A 27,659-nucleotide genomic window follows, 5' to 3' on the forward strand; every position below is an offset into this window, starting at 1 on the left:
CTTTATATTAGCTTCACTTGTATGTATTTTTGTTTGTTTGTAACTGACTCCTTTAGACGTGACTTTGACCCACTCTAAACGCCCAGATTTCATTCAAACCTTGTAGATTTATCGAGGACTCATGACAATTAAATATTTAAAAAAAAATGAATAAATTGAAATTCAACTAAAAAATAGAAAAAAAAATTATAAATTTAAATTGAAAATACTGTAAAAAAATATATTTTATTGTAAAAAAAGCGTGGTGTTATTACTTATATTTTTCTGACAGATATGAGCAGAAGAATTATTATTTCAATAATATCTTTAAAAAAAAGCACCCACGCTTTTTTTGCTATAAAATATACATAATAATATATATTTTTACACTATTTTCAATTTAAATTTATCAATATTTTTTATTATTTTTTTGTTGAATTTTATATAGTGTGTTTTTTAGTTTTTTTTAAACTATTATTTATTTTTTATTTTTTTAGTTGAATTTCAATTTTTTATATACATATATAGATATATAATTTGTCAGATCTAATATCATGCTAACTCTGTGCTCCACAGAACGACGTGCCGAGACCCAAGAATGACGTGGAAGTTCCACCAGCCGTGTCGTCCCTCGGCTATCTGCTTGAAGAGGAGGAGTTGTACAAACAAGGGTGAGTGAGCGCTGCCCTGATGCAAGCATCTTACTGGTGGTAGGACCTCTTGTGAGTGCGCGCGGGTAGGTACCACCGCTCTGCCTATTTCTGCTGCGAAGCAGTAATGCGTTTCGGTTTGAAGGGCGGGGCAGCCGTTGTAACTATACTGAGACCTTAGAACTCGTATCCCAATGGGCTCCAGTAACCACTTAACACCAGGTGGGCTGTGAGCTCGTCCACCCATCGTAGCAATAAAAAAAAAGCTCGGTCCTCTGCAGCACCACACTAAACCCGCGCCCTTCCTCAGGTTGTGGAAGAAAGGTCAGGGGAAGACCGGTGAGCGAACCCGCTGGCTGAACTCTCCGAACGTCTACCAGAAGGTCGAGGTTCTGGAGACTGGCACCAGCGACCCCAAGAAGATCACTAAGGTAGAATATCTGAGGGTTGAAGCCGAATAATAAGCTCCTGTTAAAATGCTTCGTTGGTAATACTGTTGAGTTAGACAACAAGTTTGTCCGCTTGCAAACTTTGGGTGTCAAACTGTGGATCAGGCTTTTTTTTTAAGTAATTTTTTGACCTGGTAACTAAGACTACTTTAGGTCATGTCTTATTTTAATTTATATTCTTAATTTTAAATTGAAAAATGATAATATGGAGTGAAATATAATTTTAGTAAATTGGTGGTAATTTACTGAGATTTTTGCAGTGGACTTTTTGGAGGATCCCGAGAAGTTACATCCCAGCGACTTTGTTTCATTTTCTCACATTTGTGCACTTTTACAGCTGACACTAAACAGTTAATAAACCACCGCTATCACACATTTAATACTGAACAACAGACTAAATAGACGAAGTGAAACAAATCATACAACTTCACCCGTCGCGTTTCCGCCAAAAAGTCCCCGGATCAGTCTTTTGATTCTTGATAACCTATTAATCAATGCGTAGTGTTTCACTTTATATCAATGATAATGTCAATGACACTTTGACACTTTGAAAAATAGTTTAAAATTTCACCGGCAAATTTGTTGTCTGTATGATTCACTCGACTGTATACCAACAAATTATTGTCTTTGTTTAAATTAAGAACACAAATATATAGTTTATTTTATACGTTGAGAATTAAGTGTAACAGAGTTTTATGGATATATATTATACTATATATTATACTTTTTCATTGTAGGGTTGTCGCTTTCAATATTTTTAATGTAATTTTTTTTTTATATTTTATTATATTGTACAATTTTACGTTTGTGTTAATGGCATTTAAATGACAATTTTTTGCCTTTTTTAAATATATAGTTTTAATACAGCGCATCGATCGTAATGTGCTTGATAAATCCGTCAACGGCGTACTTCAATTACAGAGACCGAAAAAAGTCGATTCTCTAAAGTTTCATCGAATCGACAACCCTAATGTTAGTGTGGCCACGAAAAGTACTGTATTTTAGGACATTCCATGTTTTTTTTATTAACCTTTTTTTGTAATTATAAGATCAATAATATATTTATTTACGGATTATTAACACCAGATTTACCGCACCAGCCAAAATGACTGATGTTGGTATAAATAAGTATAATAACTTGATAAATCCTGTGTTATGTGTGCATAAATATTTTGATTGCATTATTATCAATAAAGCGACCTCAAATTAGGGCTTGGGTATGCGCGCTCATATGATGTGTGTCTCAAGTAACAATGAGGTTTATATAATTTTTTTGCCCTAAAATTTAACATTTCCCTCTAACACTTATGTGCTTTAAAAATACCAATTTTAAATTAATCATTTACCTTTGCAATTAAAGATCCGTTGTGTTTGGTATCAGCATCGACAGTTCGATGTTTCTAATTGAACTTCAATTAAGTTTACTTCATACAAATAGCTGAAGAAGTTTCTTTTTGTCATGATATTTTTTTCCAAATGTTTAAACTTTAAATGGCTCTCCTATAATGTTGCAATAATATCGTTTAAACTTTTCAACCCTCCATATGTATCTTAAGGTCACAGACGTGAATTATTGTTAAGAGAACAAAAACCGACCCCCCAAAAAGGGATGTTATTAAGTGAACTAATCTTTAGCAATGAGATTTATTCACGTTCAGATAGATTTGATAGTTACAAAACAAAAGATGAAGTAAAACAGTAAAATGGTGAAGAGTTTACAAATCGCATCGAGCGAAACCGACATGACCACCGCACGCGACCGCGACGCGCAATGTACCGCGTTTTACAGGCGGCGACGAACTACCCGCAAATAAAAAGAAATAAAAAATAATAATAAAATAAATCTATATTAATGTGTGCATAACATTTTAATTGATAAGAGAGATAGAGAGAGAATACAAAAAAGAAATACACATTTGTTTTGTCATGATAATTTTGCAATATAATTTATCAATTATCAATAATGCAATTTGGTGTATGTAAATTTCGTTTGAAAGAAAGAGACAGACACATATATCTTGGTCCCGTCCTCGGGGTGGCTAAGGAAACACAAATTAGCACACATATTATTATTATTATGAATATTAGATAAATAGGCTTGTTTTTTTTTTTAAATTCGTTTTTATATATCAACGAAACTAATATTATATTGATTAAGGAATATTTAAATATTAGAATCGCATTAAAATTTTATTATATTATGTATTATTACAAAAAGATTATTATTAATTATTAATCTAGTTAATGATTTTATTATTGGCTTACGCTGTTTTGTCTAATTAGCGGTTCAAATAAATAATAAAAAAAAAAAAAAAAAAGCACGAATTTTGTAAAAAAAGGACTTCAGCTTAAATGAAGTATGATTGAATAGTGTCCTCCACATGGATGGTTTATATCTCATATAAATAATGCAATATGGGTATGTACTGTTTACATTAACCCTTTCAGTGCTGAACTTATTTTCAAATATTTTTCAGAAATTGCTAAAGGATTGTTTTGAAAAAAAAGTACGTCATAAAAACTTAAAAATAAAAATATGTACAAAAATCAAGGCTAAATAAACGGCAAAATAATTTTAAATGATTATTTGTAAATGTTACTAACTTATTAAAAAGTGTAACCTATAACTTGTAATGGAACTGGGCAATAGTCGGTATTCCGACGCTCTGCACTTTATACGCAGTAAAAGAGAATCGATCTATCGACGGTTCGATTTTTTTTTCATATCTATTCGCTGGTAGCCTAAAAGGCTATTCCAGTTAAGGTTGAATGGGTAGGTGAGCTCACGGGCTCAACCTGAGAGAGTTTGCTAACACTAGTCCTAGCAAGAGCAGTGCTTCGCTGAATCAGGATTGGAATCGCGACTCCTAGGAGGATCCGGCGAGAAACTCATTGAGTTGTGACTATGAAACGGCTCTTGCTCGAAGGGCTAACACATTGTAGTAATGCTCTGCTAATAACAGATGGCGCTGATTGTATGTAGATTCAAACGTGTTTTTGTTACGACTGTACCATCCATGCGCTTTTGCAGCCCACTGTACTCGCTCACTACGAACGTAATGTTATTGTAATAAATTCGTGCTTTTTTTCTCTTTCTCCAAATATAATATTTATTATCGATATGTAATAATACGGCTTGTTTGTTTGTGAGATTATAAATAAAATGTAATGACGAAAAATGTTTTAACTCTTTCACTCGCCGCCGGGTGAAATGCTATTGACGTTTTTTTTTTTTTTTTTTATATATATAAAAAAAAATTTTTGTCCGTTTGTGTGTGTGTGTGTGTGCGCGTGTAACTAATACAATAATGTTTTTCAGTGGGTGGACGTTAACAACGAAGAGGTAATATTATAATGAGTAGTTTTTTTTTTATCTATTACATGTAATTTTTTTTTTTTTTTTTCGAAGATGCGGTCTTGTAATTTGTCTGTTTCGATTTAGTGTCAGATTTTTTTTAATTCGTGGTTATTGGTTTTTTTGTGTCGTTTCGAAGTGGTCAAAGCAAATTGCGTTTAAAGGGGGAGTGTAGTATATCGAGAAACGAATATCGGTGCCTATCTTATCTTATCTTCTTATGACGTCACAATTGTTTACTAGTGCCAAAGCAAATTTTAGTGTCTGTCTTTCACGCGATCTCCGAGCGCTGTGACGTGGCTCTTTAGGCATGCTCGCGTCACATCCGATGGGAAGCGGTTACCAAAGAACGTACATATCACGATTTATTTTTTTAACTGCTAACTAATTTATAAAACTTAACAAAAATAGTAGGTAATGATAGTAAGAAACGAATTTGAAGCTTAAAGCTGTCAATCACGACAGCTTTCCGCTTAAAAGCACATATTACAAGATCGCATCCGAGCTCTAATACTTCTTCGTAATAATTCTAACATTGAAATGTACTGTATTTCTATAATGATAAAAAAAAAAAAAAAAAATCATTAACTGAAAAAAACACACCCTGTGCATAGTTCTCGTTGAAATTAACGCGTCGAACTCAAATTCGATGAGGTTATTGGTTGAGACGCAGCATATGCGTTCGTCTTCCAAAATCGTCAGACATGTTAATGGGGAGAAACCCAATAAATCGATGCTTCAGAATCACAATGCAACCAGTCCAAAAAGTCCCAAGTTTAGTTTTTTTGTTATTACTGGACGAGCTGGTGTTGGGTGGTAGCCGGAGACGATAGACATCAAGAATGTAAATGCGGACATCCAAGTATCAGTTTGGTGATACAACGGCTGTCCCACCCTTCGAACTGGGCCGCATTGCTGCGTCACGGCAGAAATAGGCAGGGTGGTGGTACCTATCCGTGCGGACTCCAAAGACATTCCGCTCCCAGCTAATTAATAGTTCCATTTACCGCAATGCTTATAATCCCAAATGAAATGTTCAATAGTGTTTTGATTCGGGTCGGGCGTTTTTACAAATACTTCCTTTTCAAATTGATTTTAAATAAGATATTTCAGTTCGAAGCTGCCATTGTATGTTGAAGTATTCCGTTTTTTTTTGTTGTTGCTTAGATGGACGGACGAGCTCACGACCTATCTGGTGTTAAGTGGCTATCGGAGCTCATAGGCATCTACAACGTGAATGCCGCCAAACACTTCGAGACACGAGTTCTAAGGTCTCAGTTTTGCAGTAAAAGTAAAATGAAACAACAAAATTTCACATTAAATCGTATGATTCTGAAAAAATAATGTTGCGAAGTGATTCATAAGCTAATTAATTATGATTTCGTATTGTAGCAATACAGTACTGGAGAATGTATTTTCGGAACGCGAAATATTAGTCTGGGAAATTCCATGGTGCTCTAACGTCAAAAGCATTTCACTCATACCCTGGTCTATATATATATAAATAAATATATGAACATCGAGAATGTACAGTGTAGGAACGAGCAAAAAAATAGATTATTTAAAAATGTTGCCACATCACCCTTTTTTTATCATTAAAAAAAAATTTTGCATGCCTTTAAAATGCTTCAGAATTTTAATTAGTATTGAACGCGATTTTTTTTGTTATTTTTGTTTTCAATTTCGTTAACGCGTCCCCACTGTACACCCTCGATGAGGCCAGAGCGAAAAAAAAATCCACTAAAAAAAACCTACTAATTCACGCTTCTAAAACTCGAACGCACTCACCTTAGCTTCACTGGGCTGGCAACATTTTTAACTAATCTATGTTTTTTCTGTCCCCTCCTGTCCCGCCGTGTGACGCGTCGTCACCTTACTCCGTGTAGTGGATCCAAGATGGCTCGGCTCAATCGAGTACGCCCGTTAAAATCGATACATTGCAATTCGTACCGAAAAATACGAACCCAAAGGAATTTAAGAAGCTTCAACAACAGGTGAGCGATTTTCCTTTTTTTTTATTTGACACTGACAATGTCGGTGTCCAATATCACTGTCGGAAACTGTACTGAAATAGGGCGTCTTACTTGTTTTTTTTTAGATATAAGCTTTAAGCCCATGGACATCCCAACGCCTCCAGTAAAAGATTTCAAAGATCCTAATGATTTGTGTCTTTTAAAGAGCAATAGAAAATTTTGTATATTATCTTCACTTCATGTCTTATGTCTTTACTGAGAGAGGAGTCAATAAGGGAGTTCTGATCGTAGCTGGTGTGTCATGGTTCTCATGGTCAATTGTGAAACTAGGTCTGATACGCCTCGTACGTACCCCCCCAGCGGTACGGCTAAGACAGACCTAGGCATTTCTCTCAATTATTATCCCTACCTAATCGTTGGTGGCTTAAGGATCTATTCCAGCTAAGCGGGGTCTATTGACATCTCTGTCGCTTCGAATGTCCTCTGTGAACCTTTTAACCTTTTGCACTTGAGAGGCGAGTTTCGCTCACCACATGATTCACTTACAACCGACAAAAAGAACGATACGAATAGAGATATCAAAAACATAAGAAGTCGATCATCAATGAAATTAACACTAGATGATGACCGGTTTTTTTATTTTTTGATAACGCCATCTTGTTGTGTCTTTAAAGCGGCTAGTTGCCCTCAATTAAGAAAAATAGTATTATTATTCGTCAATAGATATCGGGAAGAGTTGATTATTGAAAACACGAATAAAAACACGTTTTCTGAAAATAAATCGTAGCTAGATCGATTTATCGCCCCCGAAATCCCCTGTATACTAAATTTTATGAAAATCGTTGGAGCCGTTTCCGAGTTTCAGATTGACAAGAATTGCTCGTTTAAAGGTATAAGATAAATAGTTTACAAAGCGCATTGAATTTCGCCGCATCAAATGATAGAGCGAGATTCGCCTGTAAGTCTACATAAATGCTATTTACCGGTTTTTAACTATTAATTTGCGTGTTCAGATCAAAGAGAATCGCCGCGCGGACAAGATAAGCGCCGGTCCTCAGTCCCACATCCTCGAGGGGGTGACCTGGGACGAAGCCAGCAAGATGGTCGGCGAGGACGCCGTGAACACCCACACGGGGGACCATGTGGTGAGACGCTCTCGCTATCCTTAGGGTCGGGCCGCTGAGACACCGGATGACTTTACTTGGATGATGTTATATTGGCATCTTGTTCAATGGTTACTCTTACTGCGATACGTTACTGGTGGTAGGACTTCTTGTGAGCCCGCACGGCTAGGTAGCCTATTTCTGCCGTGAAGCAGTAATGCGTTTCGGTTTGAAGGGTGGGGCAGCCATTTTAATTATGCTGAGACCCTAAAACCCATATCTCAATTTAAAAAAAATACAATCTCTGCTACTGGTGTGTCAGGTCCGTGGATACATGATATATCCTTGGGCCCGCGGTCTGCTCTCAATATCTGCAGACCTTCAAGTCCTACATATAACGCGCGCGCACTCAAGGCGTGGAAGCCTAGCATGAGGTTAGGCCCACAGCCAGAAAAAAAAGATACTAGTCCATAGATACTGACAAGCTACAGCATTATTGTATTGTCATCGATCCTCGTAGAAAGTGGAAAGTAGCAACTACAAACTAGAGATTGGGTTAAAATTGCCCAATCTAAAGAAGGTTAGCTATCATTGGGTGAGGCCTTAACCCGAGGAGGGGTTCTTGCAAGTGGGAAATAGCACCTAATATTCAACAAACATATTTATTAGTTAATAAATAGCATAGATTGATTTAATTTGTTTTTATAAGTCACTTTTATTAAATACTAGAGGCCTGCTCCGGCTCCGCTCGGGTCTTTAACAAAAAATTCAACGATATTTGACGTTGTTTTATTTTTTTAAATAAAAGAAGACTTATTGCGGCATAGCTATAATAGTTAAACATTTGCTGTCGCGACACCTTTTGTAATTAATAATGTGTTCTACAAAGTCGTAGTACATTATTTTATTCTATCATCAATAGTTTTCTCAGGGCACGCATGTAAAGAATATTTTATGTAATTTTTTTTACACCTTGGGTTACATTTTTGGAGTTTTAGTAAGGATCTCTATTTTTTTCAAAAAATATTATAGCCTATGTCACTCGGAAATAGTGTAACTTCTAAATAGTGAAAGAATTTTTCAAATCGGTTCAGTAGTTCCGGAGCCTATTCATTATAAACAAACAAACCTTTCCTCTTTATAATATTAAGTATAGGTATAGAAAAGGCTTTTTTTGTATTTTTATTTATTTATTTATCATCGATCTTCGACGCGTTCGTGGATAGTCTAATTGAACGGACTTCTCGAAGTCCGAGACAATTACGTTCAAAGATTCCGTTACATGCAAAAAGGGCCGATAAAACCGCCGCGTCCGTCAGGTGCTGATGGGAGCGGCCTCGAAGGGCATCATCCAGCGCGGCTACCAGCACAACGCGGCCGTGTACAGCGCGCCCTACGCCCGGAACCCCTTCGACCATATCACCGACAACGAGATCGACGAGTACCGGCGCGACGTCGAGCGCAAGCGGCGCGGGAACGAATGTGAGCCCGCCCCCCCCAACCCCCCGCCGGGACCCCGTGGGGGACGTACCGCTTGTACTGTACGACTGAGAGGTGGAACTTATGTCCCAAGGTGGCGTTGTTGATGTCCATGAGCTCTGCCAATCACTGACATACGAGCTCGTCCACCAATAAAAGTGATGACCTTGCCTATTTCTGCCGTGAAGCAGTAATTGCGTTTCGGTTTGAAGAGCGCACCAGCCGTTGTAACTATACTGACATCTTAGAACTTATATCTCCAGGTGGGTGGCGCATTTACGTTGTAGATGTCTATCGGCTCCAGTAACCACTTAACATCGGGTGAGCCGCAAGCTAGTCCGCATATTCCAAAAAATAAAAATTCTATTAGCTCGTCAATTTTGTAATTGTGGTTTGCGATCTGGTCACAACATGAGCTGGAATGTAAAATAGTTCCTAATTACTTAATGTCCACGGACAACAGCGCTAAAATCTAGCGGCTAACGCTTACGCTCGTATCCAATTCGACAGACGACACTGACTTATCCGAATCGGAGGCGATCAGCGCGGCGCAGATGACGTCACCAGCTAGCGCTCCCTCCGAGACAGAAGAGGAGTCGCGCGACGGTAGGTCCCTAACCCCCCATCAACACCGCCCCCCACCCCCCACTCAGCGCCGTGCCTCCCTACCTAGCGACAGGCCCGCGCGGGTACAAGCGGTACAAGCGGTACTTAAGGCAATAAAAAAAAAACATACCGTACCGCCATCCCCCTGTCAGATGAAGTTTGATCCTCGTTTAGTAGTAGTTGTATTTTTCCAACTGGAAAGACAAAGGTCAATCGTACCATACAGCATAATTTTTTATATACTGGGTGTTAGGAGACCGTTTCCGAAAACGAAAATTTTGTACCTACAAAGTTGTAAATTTTGAGGAGCGCGCTATCAGCGCCGCGTCCGCGCGTTCGTTGACCCGAGCATCAGCTGTTTTTGATTTTGTGTTTCATTGCTGGTTTATTTATTTATTTAGTAAAGTAATGTTTTTTTTTTGAAACTATCGTTTCATTTAGCTGTACTAACATGGATGGACGTTTTAAAAATATGATTTTTTTTAAATCGGGTCGATGTGTTTTTCGTCCCATCATCAAAGCTGTCATTAGTACTATTGTCTGTCTTCGTTTTCGGAAGCGGTCTCCGTTACAAAATGTATGAAAAATGATAGTATGAAGTGAAATGAAATAAAATTGATTAATTTGGAATATTAATAAATTGGCATGAAATGAAATGAGATGATATGGGATGAAATATGATTTCAGTAAAATTGTGGTCATTTACTGAGACTTTTTCAGTGGACTTTTTGGGGGATCCCGAGAATCTACATCCAGCTTTGATAGTAGTAGTAGGGTTTTTCTCGAAGAGAAAGGCAATGGAACTAAGACATACAGCCAATTCTTAAGTTTAATATTTTCATATTTGACAGCTGTGAAATGTGGCACTTGCTTTTTTTTTAATTGTTGGTAAAGAGGTTAATGTTTTTTTTTTGTTTTCAAATGTCATTAAGAACACCGAGTTTTGAGAATAGAGACCAAGCAAGCGCCGGTCCGAAGCCAACCAGAAGTGGTCCTGAGCGATGGTAAGTGAAACTTTAAATTTTTTTTATTTATTTAATAGTAAAAGTATAGACTGAATTTTTTTAGGTTTTTTTTTTTAAAATAATTGTTTGATTTAGATTGAATGTTCACTGATATTTGATATATTTTTCTACACACTTTTTTGTTCCCGCTTAAATTTATTATTATACCTTTTTAATATTATGAATGTAACGAATGAAGTCACAAATCGTCTTCCCGCATTAAAACTGTATAATCTCAAAACTTACTAATTTTACTGGAGAGTGTTTTGAAGGTTTAGCATTGGATAGTTTTAAAATTAATCATCATCTTTGCAACATTTCTTTTTTAGTTTTTACCAGTTACATTATCTGTCTTTTAAAGTAAGATAAAATTATGTATTAATTTTGTTAATAGTAGTCAAAACATAGGTAAACAAAAAAAAATTACTAAAACTAAACTACGCTCTTTTGATAGTATTTATGAGAAAAATACTGGTGATACCAAATGATTCCGCGTATTAACTCAATTTCGAATATTTTTGGAAATTGTACACTTTTAATGCGAAAAGACGAAATGACGTAGCCTTTGTTCGCCTCTCGCTCGCAAGTTATCCGAGAGAGCGAGATAGCTATTTCTCTTGCATGTTTTCATTATGTCTCCCTGTATTCTATTATAGTTGATACAACTGATTTCTTGAACGCGGAGAGAGCCCATGTCGACAGTACTAGAGGTCAGTATTCGACGAATTCTTACATCTAACCCTATTATCCTTCAAAAATGACACATGTCAAGATTGACAGCTGTCAAACGTGATCAGCAAAATATCAACCTAAGTGTAGTTTGATGGTTTTTCGATTGTACTTGTGTCATTATTGAATAAAATAAAATTAAATTATATTGGCTTAGTGGTGGTTCAGTCGAGATTAGTTCACTTGATAAAAATCAATATTTTAGACGTTATGAAATAAAATTTTACATTATCATTTTTCTACTGAAGTCTCATAGCCTTTGCTATTAAGAAGAATATATCGACGCTTGAAAGGCAAACGTGACTAAGCGACAATAACTGCTTTGTACATAAATGATAGGCAATAACCATATTCGATGCGCAAAACAAATATATTTCTAGGTCTATTAAAATTATTTCAATCCTATAACTATTAGCTAGATTCTACTACAGCTAGATACGTTAAAATAAATTTTGTTTTCAGGTATTTCAACTTTAAATTAGTCTATTTTAAAGTTCACGCATTGTCGCTTAGTCACGTTTGCCTTTCAAGCGTCGATATATAATAGTGGCATATCGTGTTTATAGAATTCTCAATCTAATTTTAAAAAGCTTAGAGTCGATTTTGCTTTGAATGTGATCGATCCGTGGACTACCACTACGTCACTGGCACGTGCCCCACTAATTGCTTCGTCTAAGACTTTTGTTTGATTTTAAGCTTTATTTGGCCTGAAGCATGTACTAATTTCTTTTAACTTTTTCTCATATTATTTCAAAAACTAATTATCTGGTTGAAGGATTACTTAAGAGGTATTGAGGGAGGGTAGATAAGAAAAGTTTGACGGGGAATCCGATGAAAGGGGTGGTTATTCTTACGATTTGAAGGTATAATAAGGAATAATTAGAATGTGATTTTTGGATTTTAATATTTTATTTTAAATTTCAACGGAATAAGTCCCTGTCAGGTCAATGAACTTTTCGGAAAAATTTGTTATACATTGAATCCTTTTATAACTAGTTTGTTCGGAATACGTCTTCATTCAAAGCGTATAATATCTGAAGCTCGTATCGCCTTTACGTAGAGCTAATTTATTTTAAGCGTAGTGTCATATTATATCGAAGGTAGAAAGGCGGTGTAAGCGAAATTTTTGCAAATCCATTTAAAGATGAAATTTTGGAGAAAAAAATTAGTGACAAAACAAAACTTCTTTAGCTATTTGAAAGGAGTAAACTTAATTGAAGTTCAATTAGAAACATCGAACTGTCGATGCTGATACCAAATAAAACGGACCTTTAAAATTACAAAGCGAAATGTCGCGTTACACCAAACAACCTTTCACCGTTCGATATGTTAATGGTATTTTAAGTCCCGACACGGGAGTCGAACGTACCGTACGACAGTGGGTCGCGTCTTCCAGTAGGACCGCCGCAGCGTCAGGTCGTGGTGAGGTCGTACGCGCATCCGGTCGAAGGTGAGTGTGATAGAAGAGCGAGAGTGAGAAGAACTTTTACTGGTGGTAGGAGGTCTTGTGAGTCCGCACGGGTAGGTACCATTATTTTGCCTATTTCTGCCGTGAAGCAGTTACGCGTTTCGGTTTGAAGGGTGTGGCAGCCGTTGTACTGTTAAAAGTGAGACCTTAGAACCCAAAAATACTATTAGGAACGTCTTGAGATGATCTGGTCAATGTTATTACGAGAACTGAATGTATATCGAGGCTTGAAAGGCAAACGTGACTAAGCGACAATAACTGCTTTGTACATAAATGATAGGCAATAACCATATTCGATGCGCAAAAAAATAATAATTCTAGGTATATTAAAATCATTTCAATCCTACAGCTAGATTCGTTAAAATAGAATTTTTTTCAGGTATTTCAACTTTAAATTAGTCTACTGTAAAGTTCACGCATTGTCGCTTAGTCACGTTTGTCTTTCAAGCGTCGATATGTTCCTTGGACCCTTTGCGTTTTTGGTTCAAGTACCTGTCGGTTTTGAGACGTAATCCCCTGAGTGTTCTCCTTCCACCAGCGCTATGTCCTTCTTCAAATGTGATCGGAAGTCAAGCACTGGCTCAATTTTGTCCTAAAAGTCCGTGTTCCTAAAGATATCATGTCTTCTTCAATGATTGAGACGTGGTGTTTAGTGGGTAGGGCCCAAAAAACAGCCTTGGGTCCGCATTCTGCTCCCAACCTCTGCAGACCGTCAAGTCCCATAAATGCCGCGTGTCCCCTAGACGTGGACAGCTCGGATGAGGTTCGGCCTCCTTCCCATAAAAAGAAGGCAATAATAACACCCCTCTTCGGTTTTAGGCAATGACTTGGACAAGGTTGTTTCTGCAACATCACTTGATTGAAAGAGTATTTTCATTAATGCCCTTGGCCCTTGGCCCTTTGTACTTCTCAGATGAGACGCGGCCGGTGTTTTTTTTCCATAACTTTCTTGGGAATGGCGCATAATGTTTGATACTTATAAATGTTATGAATGTGACATGTTTAACTAGAAAAAAGTATGCTTTGAAATTTTACGATTGGCCGCCTAAGAGCTGTGAGGACTCACAACATAAGACCAAGGCCTATAAACCCATATATCTTAAGTGTTATGTGTGGTAGATTATTATCATGTGCATCGGCGTGTAAACCTATAGACCGGACCCGCGATCCGAATCTCCTGTCCGACGACGAAGTATTTCTGGACTCGACCGCGTCAACTGTGACGTCGTCGATGACGTCACCGGTCCCCCGACAGGTCGTGGTCCGGGGGACTCAGCACGCTGTTGTGCAGCGGGTGGCCGGCAGGGGTGAGTCGGTGAACTGTAATATGGTCCTCGTTTGTCGTATCCGTGCGTTTGCTATTTGAAATCAACCTTATTTTAAACTTAAGCCTTTAAAATGTAAGGTTGACTTTCCTGTGGCTCCATAGTCTGGTTATTTGTACAAATGCACCAAGTGAAGGGTTGTGAGGACTACGATAATGATTGTTGGTTTGAAGGTTTTGCTTGTGGCTTGATTTTTATATCGACGATGTGATCCTTCGCACTGGGGGACTGCTGCGAACTATTGGGGGCGTTAATTAGATTTCCTAATGTTGCGGGGTTTTGTTGGGATTGACACTAGCGCAACTGCTGTCTGGACGTGTTCCAAAATTGACGTAATGTTAACGCGAATTGTGAAGGCGTTGAATGTTGTAAATGAGGGTAGTTTAAAACTGAGTGTCGCTTGTTCGTTTATCGCACGAATTCATCAAACGTTGGCATCATACTTGTTAGCAATGTTATTGTCGTTGTCAATCCATTCGTAATATCCGTAAAAGCAATCCGTATTATATATAAATGCATTATCAACATCTTTCATTTTGTAGAGAAAATGCCTTAATTGTGTTAAGGCATTTTCGACCCTACGATCGATCTGTCGATATAGGTAATAGAGATATGTATATGTATATAGCTCAATGTTGCTGATTTGAAATAATCGGACACAAAATCGAGACACGGTTCGCCTATTGGGTTTTGAGCGGTTTTAGAGTCGGAACAGCGCCCCTAGCGGCAAACGTAGGCAAACGTTGCAACTCCATACAACTTTGAGTTAACTATTACGCTATCGAGAACGTTAAAAAACTCGCACTTAGCACATGGAAACTAATAAACGTAAGAATAACCCCTAAGATGTTTACCCCGAGAGGGTTCTACCCCAACATTGTACTGTCTTCGTCGGAGGCTAAGCATAAGGATTATTTGAATCAGGGGGAATCTATAAAGAAAATATTCCATTAAGCTACACATCTGTCTCGTCCTTTTGTCACTTCATAATATTTAACCTGTAATTCGTGCTTCTTCAAACCTTCACATTAATTTCAGGTAATCAAGATACTAACACGCTAATTGAAGCTCTCGCCTCTAATAACAGAAACCTCCACGATTATTCCCGTAGCGCTAATTTCGATAACATAATTAGGGTCTATGAAGATTCAGAGAATCGATCGAAACGCAAACGTAATCTTAGCGAAAACTTCCGAAACGCCCACGATAGTAGTGTGTCCACTTTGCGTTCGGTCACTTCATTAGATTTAGACTCGTTAAAATCTAGGTCGTTACCCAGGAGGCTTAATTCGAGCATCTACCGGAGTCGCTCTCACAGTGGTCTGGTCAACTCTTACATTGAGAATCCAATGCCATTTCATTATCACATACCTAAGTGTTACTCATGCGGTGCGATTAGCGTCCCGTATTCTTGGAACATGAAATTCAACAATAAGAAACTGTCAAAAGACAATTCCGTATACTATTCGACAGAAAACATAAATCAGAGTGTTGAAAAGAAAATAGACATAGTCAGAGTCAAAGAGAATGTTATCCCGGTTCACAGAATACCGAATTCGGAAACAGAATTCGTTGATAGTCAAGAGTTTAGTGAAGATAATTACATTACTGATGTTGGAGAGGGCTTCGCAGTTCACAATGACGTAGTTACCGCCAAAGATATAGATAAGAATGAGAATAAAATGTCGGCTGATATAAGAGATGTGTCTTTGAGTTCAGAAGGCGAATACCATAGTTTTACAGACGACTTTGAGGAAGCCTATGAAAGTCCAGTTAAAAATTTAGTTAATAAAGACATTCGCGACTACGCGGTACCCATTAACTGCTATTTTCCTGATTTCGCAAAGCAAAGTCCCAGGAAATCTCCCTTAAAAACTCAGAATAACATTCTAGAACCTATACTGGAAGAATCGAAGAGTTCGTATGGTGAGGAATCTAATAAATCAACGGATCGTAGTAAGAGTGATTCAGAAGTTGATAAGTTCACAGAGAATAGTATAAATGATGTCTTCGATACGGCATTTATAACTAATAATAATAATGTTGGTGATAGTAAAACCAATAGCGACAAAGACAATTCAGAACAGAGCAGTAAAATGCCAACAGAAATCACCAGCTTCAATTCGACATACGAGTTTGAAAAATACGAAATGATAACGGACATTCTCATTTCACTATTCAATTCTATAGATTTTGATTTGATCACAAAGAACAGAGAAAAGTCCATTAGTAGTTTTGATGATAGCAAGGATGGTGTAAGTTTCTCTATAACCGAAATGGTTGAAGAATACGCAATTCAATTTGATAACACTAATATAACTGATTCGTTTGAAGATCACACCAAAGAATCTCAAATAATTGTAGAAGGCGTAATATATTATATATACAACAATGTCTTTTACGAACTCGAACAGAAAAATGGGAAATCTAGACAAACAAAAACCGTCTTCACAGTCGCGGATAGCGAAGATATAATGTACACAGCCATCAATATATTTGATAGTCAGGATATAGATTGTGAATGTAATAACGACAATTCTATAGTTAATGAAGAGAGGTATCAAGATTATAATGAGGATAATAATTCAAATTCAGATATAGCCAATCATAGCTATACAATAGCAGAGGAATTGGTCTCTGATTTAGTTGATACATCTACAGGCGAATCTAAAGATTTGAATGTTGCTTTTGTTAATACGAGAGATGATCACGATGCTGTGTTGAATAGTTTTGGTGGTACATCTAAAATTCTTGCGATGTCACTGACCGAGAACAGTGGAGGCATAAAATATTGGATATCTTTTGACGATTGCGAGACAACAGAGGATATTCAATTCGGTTTCAGACGCAGGAGCACTGAGATGCCCAGTTTTATTGTTATCGATAGTAAGATAGAGAAACGCGTGACGAAAAATCACTCGAGTGACAATGAAGGCGAATCGAATGATATTCCTTTCGGTTTTAATGCAATTGGGAATGATATCAACGTGCCGAAGAAGAAATGTATTTATGAACTGCGCAAAAGGGAGTATAGTAGCTGGCCTCCGTTCGAAGATACTTTATTTTATAAGATCATTTCGAACTTCCGAATGTCGGATAGCTTTGACGCCAGCGAATTGGATAGAGTCAGGATCGACAATAGCTTAGGCTGATGCCTTTACGCAGCTCAGAAATAAGCATCAATTTTGCCAGATAGATTTCTCTTCAATGAACAGAAGCTTCAAAGTTTGCAGCTTCTTGGACATTGCATTGGAGCAATAAATTCATGTCGTTATCGAAGTTGACATAAACTCTATTGGTTCCAAGAAGAGTATCAGTCCAGTGAGGAACTGATGAAATTAATTCAGAGGTCGTGGTTTTTTTTTGTCAAAACAATAGCGACAGTTGCTCATTTTGATTTGTTGAAACTTGTCTAAACGCAATGTTCTAATCTAATACACTGTATTTTGAAATATCGTTACGATGTATTAGATAATATAATTAATACATTATTACGAGCGATATTAGTATAAATGGCGTTTAAAACCCAATGGAATAGAATACGTATTTATTTAGGATAAAGTTTAAATTCGATTTTTAAAGATGTATTCATAAAAAATGTTTGGTTGTAACGCTACGCGTACGTACAGTCGATTTAGCTTCTTATTATTATATTTGTTTGAGTTCTTTTTAGCATGCGCATATATACATTCTTTTTTTTTTAAGTTTGTTGATTGTCTTTTAATTTGTCTACGGGAATGGTCTTGTATTTTTTAAATCCATTAACTATTATATTCGCAGTATTCTTGAGAACATCATCGTCACAGCCTTCCGCCTTTGACGTACCGCAAGGCTTTTGAGTGTCTATTTGTTTAGAGGTCTATGGAACATTGCGAATATAAGGATTTTGATATGCTTTTGTTTTTAATGCATGTAATTCCTGATCTTTTTGCCGCATTGTGTTTGTCAAATGCTTTTTTATTTCTTTTAGATTGAAATTGTAATACCGTTCAAGTTCAGTCGATCGAATCTTTAGTCTTGGCAAAATTCGCATTACCCTTAAACTTGTGTGTGGAACTATTAATATCCTTGCGCGTTGTATTTGTCTATAGAGAAACTAAGCTCTTTTGACGTGTTTTAAGGTTCAAAAGCGTAACCCTACGCAGTCAAATTTTGGGTCTACCGTCAAATAACAATAAGGATTCTCAATTTGACCGTATGGCACGTTTGGATGTTTGAGAATTCACGATCTTATGTCTTTTAAGTACTTTGAAATAAAAACGCATTTTTTTTTAAATAAGGCTTGGATTTTATGTTAGCGTACAATAGCTTTATCGTGAATTTTTGGAGCTTTCATTACGGTGTATTTTTTAAAAATAAGGCTTGGATTTTATGTTAGCGTACAACAGCTTTATCGTGAATTTTTGGAGCTTTCATCCCTGTAGGCTTAATAGAGTGTTGATATCTTTAATGTAGTTTGGAATAAATTTCTTAATTTAATAAATCATGTGTTTGTTATTTGTTTTAAATGACGCAGGGTGTAAAGTACGGAAAGTTGCATTAAGAAATTTAATAAAAAAAAAAAAAGATTTTTTTTTGACCACGCAATGTAAATAGTTTAGGTATCAGCTGTCTCGCGTGAATCAGGCAGGCGCCGACTGTCTTTTGACATAACTGATCCTTAAAGAAAACGAATCGCCTAAAACGTCAAGTTATTATGCCTGGATGCGTTGTGGTTATTTAAGACAGAATGAATTTGAAAAGTTTCGCAAATCAATTAGATCAAAATTCCAGACAACGATGCAAAATCTATATGTTTGTAACGTTAACTGGTTTTTTTCGACTAAAGCGATCTCGTGCCGGCTATCAAACACGGCGAGGAAACATATCGAGGGGTAAAAAGTTATTTGGTTTAACATTTTTGCAACTCTACATTGTTGGTTGGACATTTTTGCAGCTCTACACGAGAGCCATTTAGTGGTAAAAATTTTGAAAAATCACCATAACTAAATAAACTTGATCAGCTATTTGGATGGAGTAAATTTAATTTTTTTCTTTTAATTTTTTTTTATTGCTTAGATTTGTGGACGAGCTCACAGCCCACCTGGTGTTAAGTGGTTACTGGAGCCCATAGACATCTACAGCGTAAATGCGCCACACACCTTGAGATATAAGTTCTAAGGTCTCAGTATAGTTACAACGGCTGCCCCACCCTTCAAACCGAAACGCATTACTGCTTCACGGCAGAAACAGGAGGGACGGTGGTACCTACCGGTGGAAGTCCTACCACCAGTAAAAAATAATTGAAGAACAATTAAAAGTATAGAAATGTCGATGCTGATACCAAATAAAACCGATCTTTAATTACATAGATAAATGTCGCGTGTTAAACGAAATGTTTCTTAAACAAATAATCTTTCACCCTTCGATATGTTAATTAACTTCTGGCGGTAGTTTTCAATAATCTGATCCTTTATGTGGAGATTGAAATTTAACTAATTGGGATTGTCTTGATGTTTTTAGTGCGTACGTTAGTTATAGAGCCCGCATACTAGCCATTGAATGCCTCCACCCACCTTGAAACACAGTCAAAGTCTTGAATTCCATAATGGCTGACCATCCTGGCCATCCATACCGGAAAGCTTAAACGTTTCGGAACAGCTAAAGCCATTGATGGTACCCACTCGAGATAACAACATCGCAATACGTTGACCTAATAATCCGATGCTGCTTTCCATTCTCCGGTGAATTCCACACGTCATTACGGATCCTCCTGATCCATTAACGGTGCTTATAGGTACCACAAGCACCGGTAACCGTCCTTGTCGAACCCGTTGCTTGCGACGAAGGGCTCGGCGAGTGAATTAACACAGTCCCCTGAGTTTCTCGCCGGATCTTCTCAGTGGGTCGCGTTTCCGATCCGGTGGTAGATTCTGCGGAGCACTGTTCTTGCTAGGGCCAGTGTTAGCAACATACCCGGTTTGAACCCCGTACGCTCACCTACACGTCAAGGAGAAGCTGATATAGCCTCATCAGCATTCCTCCTATGCTGATAGCCTCAAGCCTCAAGGCTATCAGCATAGGCAGGAAAAAAAACAGTGAATTCCGTAGTTGCCTTTTACCCGCCGACAGAGGGCGGTGTGCTATTCAGGGCCGATGCGACATAGCGAAGGATCACTTTAAGCATTACCTTACACCCTGCATCTATCTATTCTGTACCAAACGCTCATTTCGTATAGTTTAGGTTGCTTTCGGCACGAATTTTGTCACAGTTGCAATAATTACAGTAGTCTCCTTTATAACACTTTGAATTTTTCCGCGTTGTAGGCGTCTTATCGTATAACGCGCACCTATAACGCGTTATGTACAAAAATCGAATATTAAAGTATGCTGATATCGAATCATGTGCGTTTGATTAAAACCGAATTTAGAACATTTGATAATGAATAATATGAATTTGTTACTAACTATAAATAATTTTAATTTTATAACAAAATTGGTACACGATGTCTAAAGAGGTACGTGCAATTAATTACCAATTACAAAAATGTACAAATTGTTATAGTTTTCTGGAAATATAGAAACGTTATACGCGGGAAATCCCCGCGTTATGTGTAAGAACTTGTTTGTACGATGTATATGAAATCGCGTTATAAGAGCACCGCGTTATATAGGGGATTACTAAAATATACTCTAACAAGCTTTTCATGTTTCGCTTTCACAAATGTGCATAACAGCTTACGATTGGCTTCGGGGCGTGGCTCACAATATTTCCGGTAAGTAGCTTGCTGCATCCTTACTCTATCTTAACTCTTTTTTTAAAGTAATTTTATGACCTGGTATCTAAGACCTTTAAGTCATGTCTTATTTTAATTTATTTTCTTATTTTATGAAAAATGATGAAATGAAATGCAAATGATTAATTTGAGACATTAATCAACTGGGATGAAATCAAATGAAATGAGATGAGATCATATTGGATGAAATATAATCGCAGTAAAATGGTGGTCATCTACTAAGACTTTTTCATTGGACTTTTTGGAGGATCCCGAGAAGTGACGTCCAGCGGCTTTGTTTCATTTTCCCACATTTGTGCACCTTCACATATATTAAACAGTTAATAAACCACCATTATTACAAATTTAAACCTGAAGAAACACTAAATAGACAAAATAAAACAAATCACACAACTTCACTCCTCGCGTTCCCGCCAATAAGTCATCCTAACTCTTTATTTTCTAATATTGCCAGTCTTAACTGCGAGACCGCTTATGTGTTGCTGAACTGTATTTTCTTAGGTCGAATCAAACATATATAATGACTTAAATGATTGTCAATTTGTATGGAGGATTTTGAAGTGGAATAAAAATTCCGCAGGCGAAGATACTTTGTTCTCCTGTCGCTGTAATTCTAAGTGAAGAAGTAGCTAATTCGCGTTCCCGAATGAACCTACAAGTGAAGGCATAGCTTGTGGAATTAAATGAGAAAGGTCTATATTCAGCAGTGGGCCGTTGGCTGATGATGATGACGTAATGTCGTCATTACAAATCAAACTCGAAGGTGTATGTAGTGTGTTGTTGTATCGAATGAATGCGTAAATAATTATATCGTCAAGCTATTAAGCACCGTTTACGTGGTCTTTCTTTTGGCGTTTTTGTTTTTACTGGTGGTAGGACCTCTTGTGAGTCCGCGCGGGTAGGTACCACCACCCTGCCTATTTCTGCCGTGAAGCAGTAATGCGTTTCGGTTTCAAGGGCGGAGCAGCCGTTGTAACTATACTGAGACCTTAGAACTTATGTCTCAAGGTGCGTGGCGCATTTACGTTGTAGATGTCTATGGGCTCCGGTAACCACTTGTCCTTGTCAAATGATGCGACCACTTACATACTAGAGGTGATGGTTTTATAGCTGTCTTATTGTTGTATGTTCTAGCTTTAAATTGAAAATGAGTATAAACTAATTGAAATTTCGTCATATAGGTGACCACACTGTTAACGGTGACCATTCGGACGCCCATCAGAGTACATTCTCTCACAGCAGTAAAGAGGTAAGATTCTATGTACTAAAGATTTTTTTTGTTCTATAAATGATTAGACGAACCTCATGGCTTGAGATGTGAAGTTGGATTCTCAATTCTATCCCAAATTTAAAAGGTTATTAAAATATTTTAAAAAACTCGGAACTGTAATTTCTTACAATATGCTGCTGTTACCGCCGATTCATCTAGCTCTAAGCATAAGCTATTCCAGTGCTACGTTAATCTAATCTTACTGACTGTTTCCATCACGTTTATTGGTCTCCCAGGGCTCTCCGTCGAAGGAGGCTTCCACCGAGGACTCGCCCAAGAAGGACAAGAAGAAGAAGAAGGGACTCAGGACGCCGTCGTTCTTGAAGAAGAAGAAAGAAAAAAAGAAGGAGAAATCCAGCACGCCGCAGCCTGCCTAGAGGTAAGAGTTAGAAATACGTATAAGGTAGATCTTTCCATACAGGGGTAGGTGGTATCACGGAAAGCTCTTTGAAATAATTAACAGTTCAAGGAAGAGGGGACAGCCAATGTTCTCGCGGTTGATCACCCACAAGATGGACAGACTTTACTAAATCATCAACGAAGTGTTCCCTTATTGGATGTACATGTATCGCCACAAATAGACAAAGATGAAGAAGCCTAAGTTGTCTTGGCCTATAGGATAAGACGTCCGGTGTATTCGTATGTAACGATGCACTGGTGTTCGAATCCCGCAGGAGGGCACAAATATTTCTAATGAAATACTTTCTTAACAAATGTTCACGATTGACTTTCACGGTGAAGGAATAACATCGTGTAATAAAAATCAAACCCGCAAAATCACAATTTGCGTAATTGCTGGTGTTAGTGGGACGTCTTGTGAGTCCGCACGGGTAGGTACAATCATGGTGCTTATTTCTGCCGTGAAGCAGTATTTGGCCTATTTCTGCCGTAGTTTGGAGGGTGGCGCAGCCGTTGTACTATAGGACAGAGATTTAGAACCCATGTCTCAAGGTGGATATAACACTAGGTGGACCAAGAGCTCATTCATTAGTCTAAGCCAATAATAAAATAATTAAAAAAATAAATAATGTTTTTTTCAGATAAATCCCACAAAGCTGTACTGCCATTTCGCTTCAGAAATTACTTGTAATTTTATTATGAATATACTAATTATAAAATTTAAAAATATATTTAAAAAAAAGAAGGAAAAAACCGAAATACAGAAATTACACGTGTAATCTACAATATAACAGCTTTATTATATTATATTTTTATTATTGATTTTCATTTCTTATTAAGTGCGGTGGGATGTACATAATTTTAAACAGAAAATAAATTGAACAATATAATATATTTATATGTTAAGTCTGACATGTTGATCGAAGAAAAGGTATTTGGAAATATGCAATACTAGAATGGACCTCTTGATTAAAATGGAATTAGCGTTGCTATCGTTTGAATTCAAAATAAAATAATTAAAAATGTCGGACTTTTTGGTATATAACGACACATCAGAACCGTAACGCGGATAATAAATGAGGTTGAGGATATCAATGCAATTGTTTTTTTCACTTTAGAAAACTGCATTTTATTGTTCCAAAATCACAAACTAAAATGTTTTGATATAATATTTTGGGTTAATTAATTTATGATATTAATTTATTTATTATAAAAAAAAGATTAATATTTTTATGCAAACTGAATTCCAATAAGATATTGCAGACATTGATATAATAAGATTTTGACTTGTAATCAGTTTGGTTCTGATGTATCGATATAAACATTTATATTTGTTTTTCAATTAAAATTACTGTAAATGTTAAGTTTGACTAATTGCGAAATGTCAGATTTTAAAAGTGAAATAATGCTCTGTTTTTAATATATTTAAATCGCCAGGTGTACAGTTCGCGTCTTGAATTCGTGCGTCGAAGTAGTGATTCTTCGTCTCTATCGTGTGGCGTTCATCCCACCCTAAAACCTATAGTCGCATAAGCATTGTTTTCTTCCAATATTAGCCAGTATATCTATGGTTAAATTTAGCTTAAGTTTCTTTAATCCCATGAACTTGGACCTCGTTCTCTCTATCCCTTCTAAAATAAAACGAATAAAATACAGTTAAAGCTTTGCGATTTCATTATTCTAATAAATATTTCACGTCTTGAGGTCACAGTAACAGTTTTAGTTTCTTTATTGAGTTTAAAAACTAAAAAGAAGCTTACATTGACGACATCATTAGCGCAAGTGAAGATGTTATAAAGCAAACAAGGAATTACTAGCAATAGGTAATCGATTCGCGTAATTTATCGACGCAAGCTGTATACCAATCGAGCGAGGGGTGCTACCCCCAAGACCCACCTATTCGGCTAAATTAAGGGCATTTCTGCTATGTACTCACGCGCTGTGCTTTTTGACTATCGGCGTCTCTGTCTACGCCGATGTTTTAGCTTAATCTGCTGTTCTACTGTAGATGGCGCGAGTATCGAGTGACCACGCCTGGCGGTCACTCAATGAGCATTACTTTGAGCGTTGTTGTTGCACACGTGTCGCACACTAATGGGGCAGTAATAGGAATCGGTTTTTAAACAAATCTCTGACCCTATCGGTCCTATATGCGCTGATCTGGACCTTGTCCTAGTGAGCTTCGCGGGAAGCTCGAATGGATTCTGTCGAAAAGGATCCTGAGAGACTGTTGTTGATTTTGATAAAATCATATTTATTTCTTATAATATGTATTGATGATGTCATTGTTTATGGTGCATTGATGATACAATGGGTGTGACTAATCAACATTGTGGTCAGTCTTCGAGATCAATAAATAAACATTATTTATGGTAAATAGATTCTTTGACTTGACGCTTCCGATTTTTCGTAATAAGGTATACCGGGCACCTAGCGTTTTGACTGCGGCTGCGTTATATATTTCTAGCGGGTTATATAGCTTCAGATGACGGAAAACATAAAAATATATAATTACAATCTGCCCCGCTTGTTTGTGTGACACGCGTTTCGTTTGGTGTGAAGTTTTTTTTTTAATATTCAGAAAGCAGTAGTGTGTACTTTGAGCTATTTTGGGTAAATCGAATTAAAAAAAAAAGTAATCGCTGTGTTGTCAGTAAATAAGTGTAGGTTGCACTCTGGTGATGCTCAGAAGGGAAATAGTTCACTCCTTGCTCAAAAATGAGCTGTTCTTTTCTATTATATTCATCAAATAGTAGATGCTATGACATAGTTAAGAGATTTCAATTTAATTTATTGACAAAAAAAGAGAATATATATATTTTTTCTTCTTCAAAATCTTATGTTTTTTTTTTAAATATGACTTGCCAAACGATTTCTTATGTGGAATGAAATTTTGTGAATTTTTTTTATTTTATTTTATTTACGTGTATCTTTTTAGTCTTAACGCGTTCTCGTTTCGTTTTTAATGCTGGCAACGTTTGTGGCAGCTATTTGTTTTGTGTGTTTTTTTACAGAATTTACTTTTATGCCCTACACAGATTCATTTGTTGATTTGTGGCTGTTTGAATCGAAACCAGTTCACAAACGATCACTGTATTAATTAAATAAAAATAAACAATTTCAAATTCATACTTTTTGAATGTCAAAATATGATAACTTTGACATCAGGGAAGAGTCCCGCGGATATTATTAAATTATCACGGTGCTATAAATCTTGATTAAAACAAAAAGTAATTCGATACTGGTAAAAAAAAACAACAGTCACAGATTGCTTTATTTGTTTATGACACTTTTGTTTATATCCCTTTCGTGAACAGTAATCTGCAGTCCGCTCTAGTGATGTGTGTCGGGCTTTTCTCGAACATCGAATGCTGTCAGCGTTGAATTCGGAATGACGTCTCGCGATTCTGGTGCGTCTTAAAATCGTTTTTATATTATATACACAACGGGCATGTGATGCTGACGTGTTTCGAGAACCGAAGAGGGGAGGGGGTTCGGCGCCATTCGTGCTTTTAAAATAATTATATTTATATATATAAAAAAAAAATTAAACTTTCATAAGTATTACTTTTCGTTGATGTAGAAATATGAAGTTTGGAAATCATGTCTATATTGGCTTCTTAGTTTTTCTTTTGTTTTTTTTTTTATTTACGGAATATAGATTGTAGGATTTGGCTAGTTCTTTTAACTTCCAGCTAACCGTGAAATGTTATCGTGTTTCTCATGTAAAGGACATGATTTTTTTTTTTTATTGTTTTTAAAATATACAAATCTATTAATATCCGTAAGTTAAGTATTGTAGCCATATGTAACGCATACACATACATAGCTGTACTGTTTTTTTTTTGTTTTTTTTTTTTCAATTTCTTGCTTTTTTTAAGCAAGACATTCATTCAATGGACGACTTTTGGTAATTTTTAAATTTCAACTGCTACAAAATATTATTTTTCTTTTTAGGTATTTTCAAGTTCACGGGTGTTGCCATTGCGAATAAAGCACCACGTACAAATATTACAGTACATTGTTGACTTTTGGTCCTTTTAAATAGTTTTATTTTTTATTAATTTTTACACAAACGACTTTAAATGTTCGTTTCGGAAATTTTAAATAGACAACACGATGGTTTGCGTTATGGAGGGTAGATGTATGAAGCGCCTTCTTGTATAGGGTACAAGTTGAAAAAGTGTCCGTCTTTAATCAGCGAGGTATTGTTGGAAGACTCACCGAAATAGCGCTAGTGTAAGAAGATAGTCCTTACTTTTACCCTCCATAGTTTACGTTTTGACTGCCGTCAAAACTGATATCAGTGTTGCCAGACCAGGCATTCAATTTGACATTACCTAGAGTCGGTCTAGAGTTTGTAAAATGACAAGTTGATGGCGGAAAACATTTGAAATTGTTAACGATACGATAGTCGTAGAGTGGTTTTATTTATTTCGAAAATAATAAAGAATGATATGAGATTTATAAGACAAAGACGCTTCAGCGAATCAATCTTGAGGTAGGGCTATTATAATCGGTATTTCTGTCCAAAAAAAAACCTTACATCCCCACCGTTTTAAGGTATGTCCCCGTCGCAATGGCTGAAGCGCGTTTGTCCTCATATTACATCTAAGTGCAAGAGTTTGTAATGAAAATTAACAAACAATAACTTTCCCTAGCAGTAGTGTTTACAGTATGCAAATATACAGTGCTTATTCGTAAAGTGCACTGTTTATTCGTGGAAAATTAAACAAGAGTGCGCAAAACACATCAGTGATCGGAGAAAACAAATACTAAATGATGACAGACGTCAAAATTGACAGCTGTCAGCTATAACTCGTACATACAAAACGTTAATATGACAAATGCATATTTTCAGAAAGTCTCATCATACTGTATTCAGAATGTTAATGTTCATTATGAATTCCAAGTTTAGTATTGAATTATTATTTTTTGGTCACAAAGTAAAATGGCCGCTCTCGCCTATATTGAAATATATAGTTTTAAGTTTTCAAATGGAAAAAAGAAGTTATGTTTTAATTACGTAAGAATATCTATTGTGTATTTTTTTATTTCCTAAAATTATATGCTATTTCGAAGATTTATTAGAAA

At 36.6% G+C, this 27,659-nt stretch overlaps 1 protein-coding gene across 11 annotated transcripts in view; it reads left to right on the forward strand.

Annotated features, from left to right (window-relative positions):
- hts (adducin 1-like protein hts) overlaps window positions 1-27,659 on the forward strand; it is an 81,987-nt gene extending 54,328 nt beyond the window's left edge. For 2 of the 11 annotated variants that reach the window (XM_089737913.1, XM_089737914.1), the window contains 12 exons: window positions 556-650; window positions 940-1,060; window positions 4,398-4,421; window positions 6,320-6,427; window positions 7,420-7,551; window positions 8,829-8,991; window positions 9,499-9,594; window positions 10,527-10,598; window positions 11,255-11,308; window positions 22,078-22,144; window positions 22,393-22,545; window positions 23,207-27,659. In XM_089737913.1, coding sequence (XP_089594039.1) covers window positions 556-650; window positions 940-1,060; window positions 4,398-4,421; window positions 6,320-6,427; window positions 7,420-7,551; window positions 8,829-8,991; window positions 9,499-9,594; window positions 10,527-10,598; window positions 11,255-11,308; window positions 22,078-22,144; window positions 22,393-22,543 — 1,083 coding nt within the window. In that variant the 3' untranslated portion in view covers window positions 22,544-22,545; window positions 23,207-27,659. Of the gene's footprint in view, window positions 1-555; window positions 651-939; window positions 1,061-4,397; window positions 4,422-6,319; window positions 6,428-7,419; window positions 7,552-8,828; window positions 8,992-9,498; window positions 9,595-10,526; window positions 10,599-11,254; window positions 11,309-15,158; window positions 17,334-22,077; window positions 22,146-22,392; window positions 22,546-23,206 lie in introns of those variants that run through there. The other 9 variants (XM_089737917.1, XM_089737918.1, XM_089737915.1 and 6 more) reach the window with 7 other exon arrangements.

This window comes from Bombyx mandarina, chromosome 24 (genome assembly GCF_030267445.1).
Source record: "Bombyx mandarina strain Sakado chromosome 24, ASM3026744v2".
Lineage (NCBI taxonomy): Eukaryota > Metazoa > Arthropoda > Insecta > Lepidoptera > Bombycidae > Bombyx > Bombyx mandarina.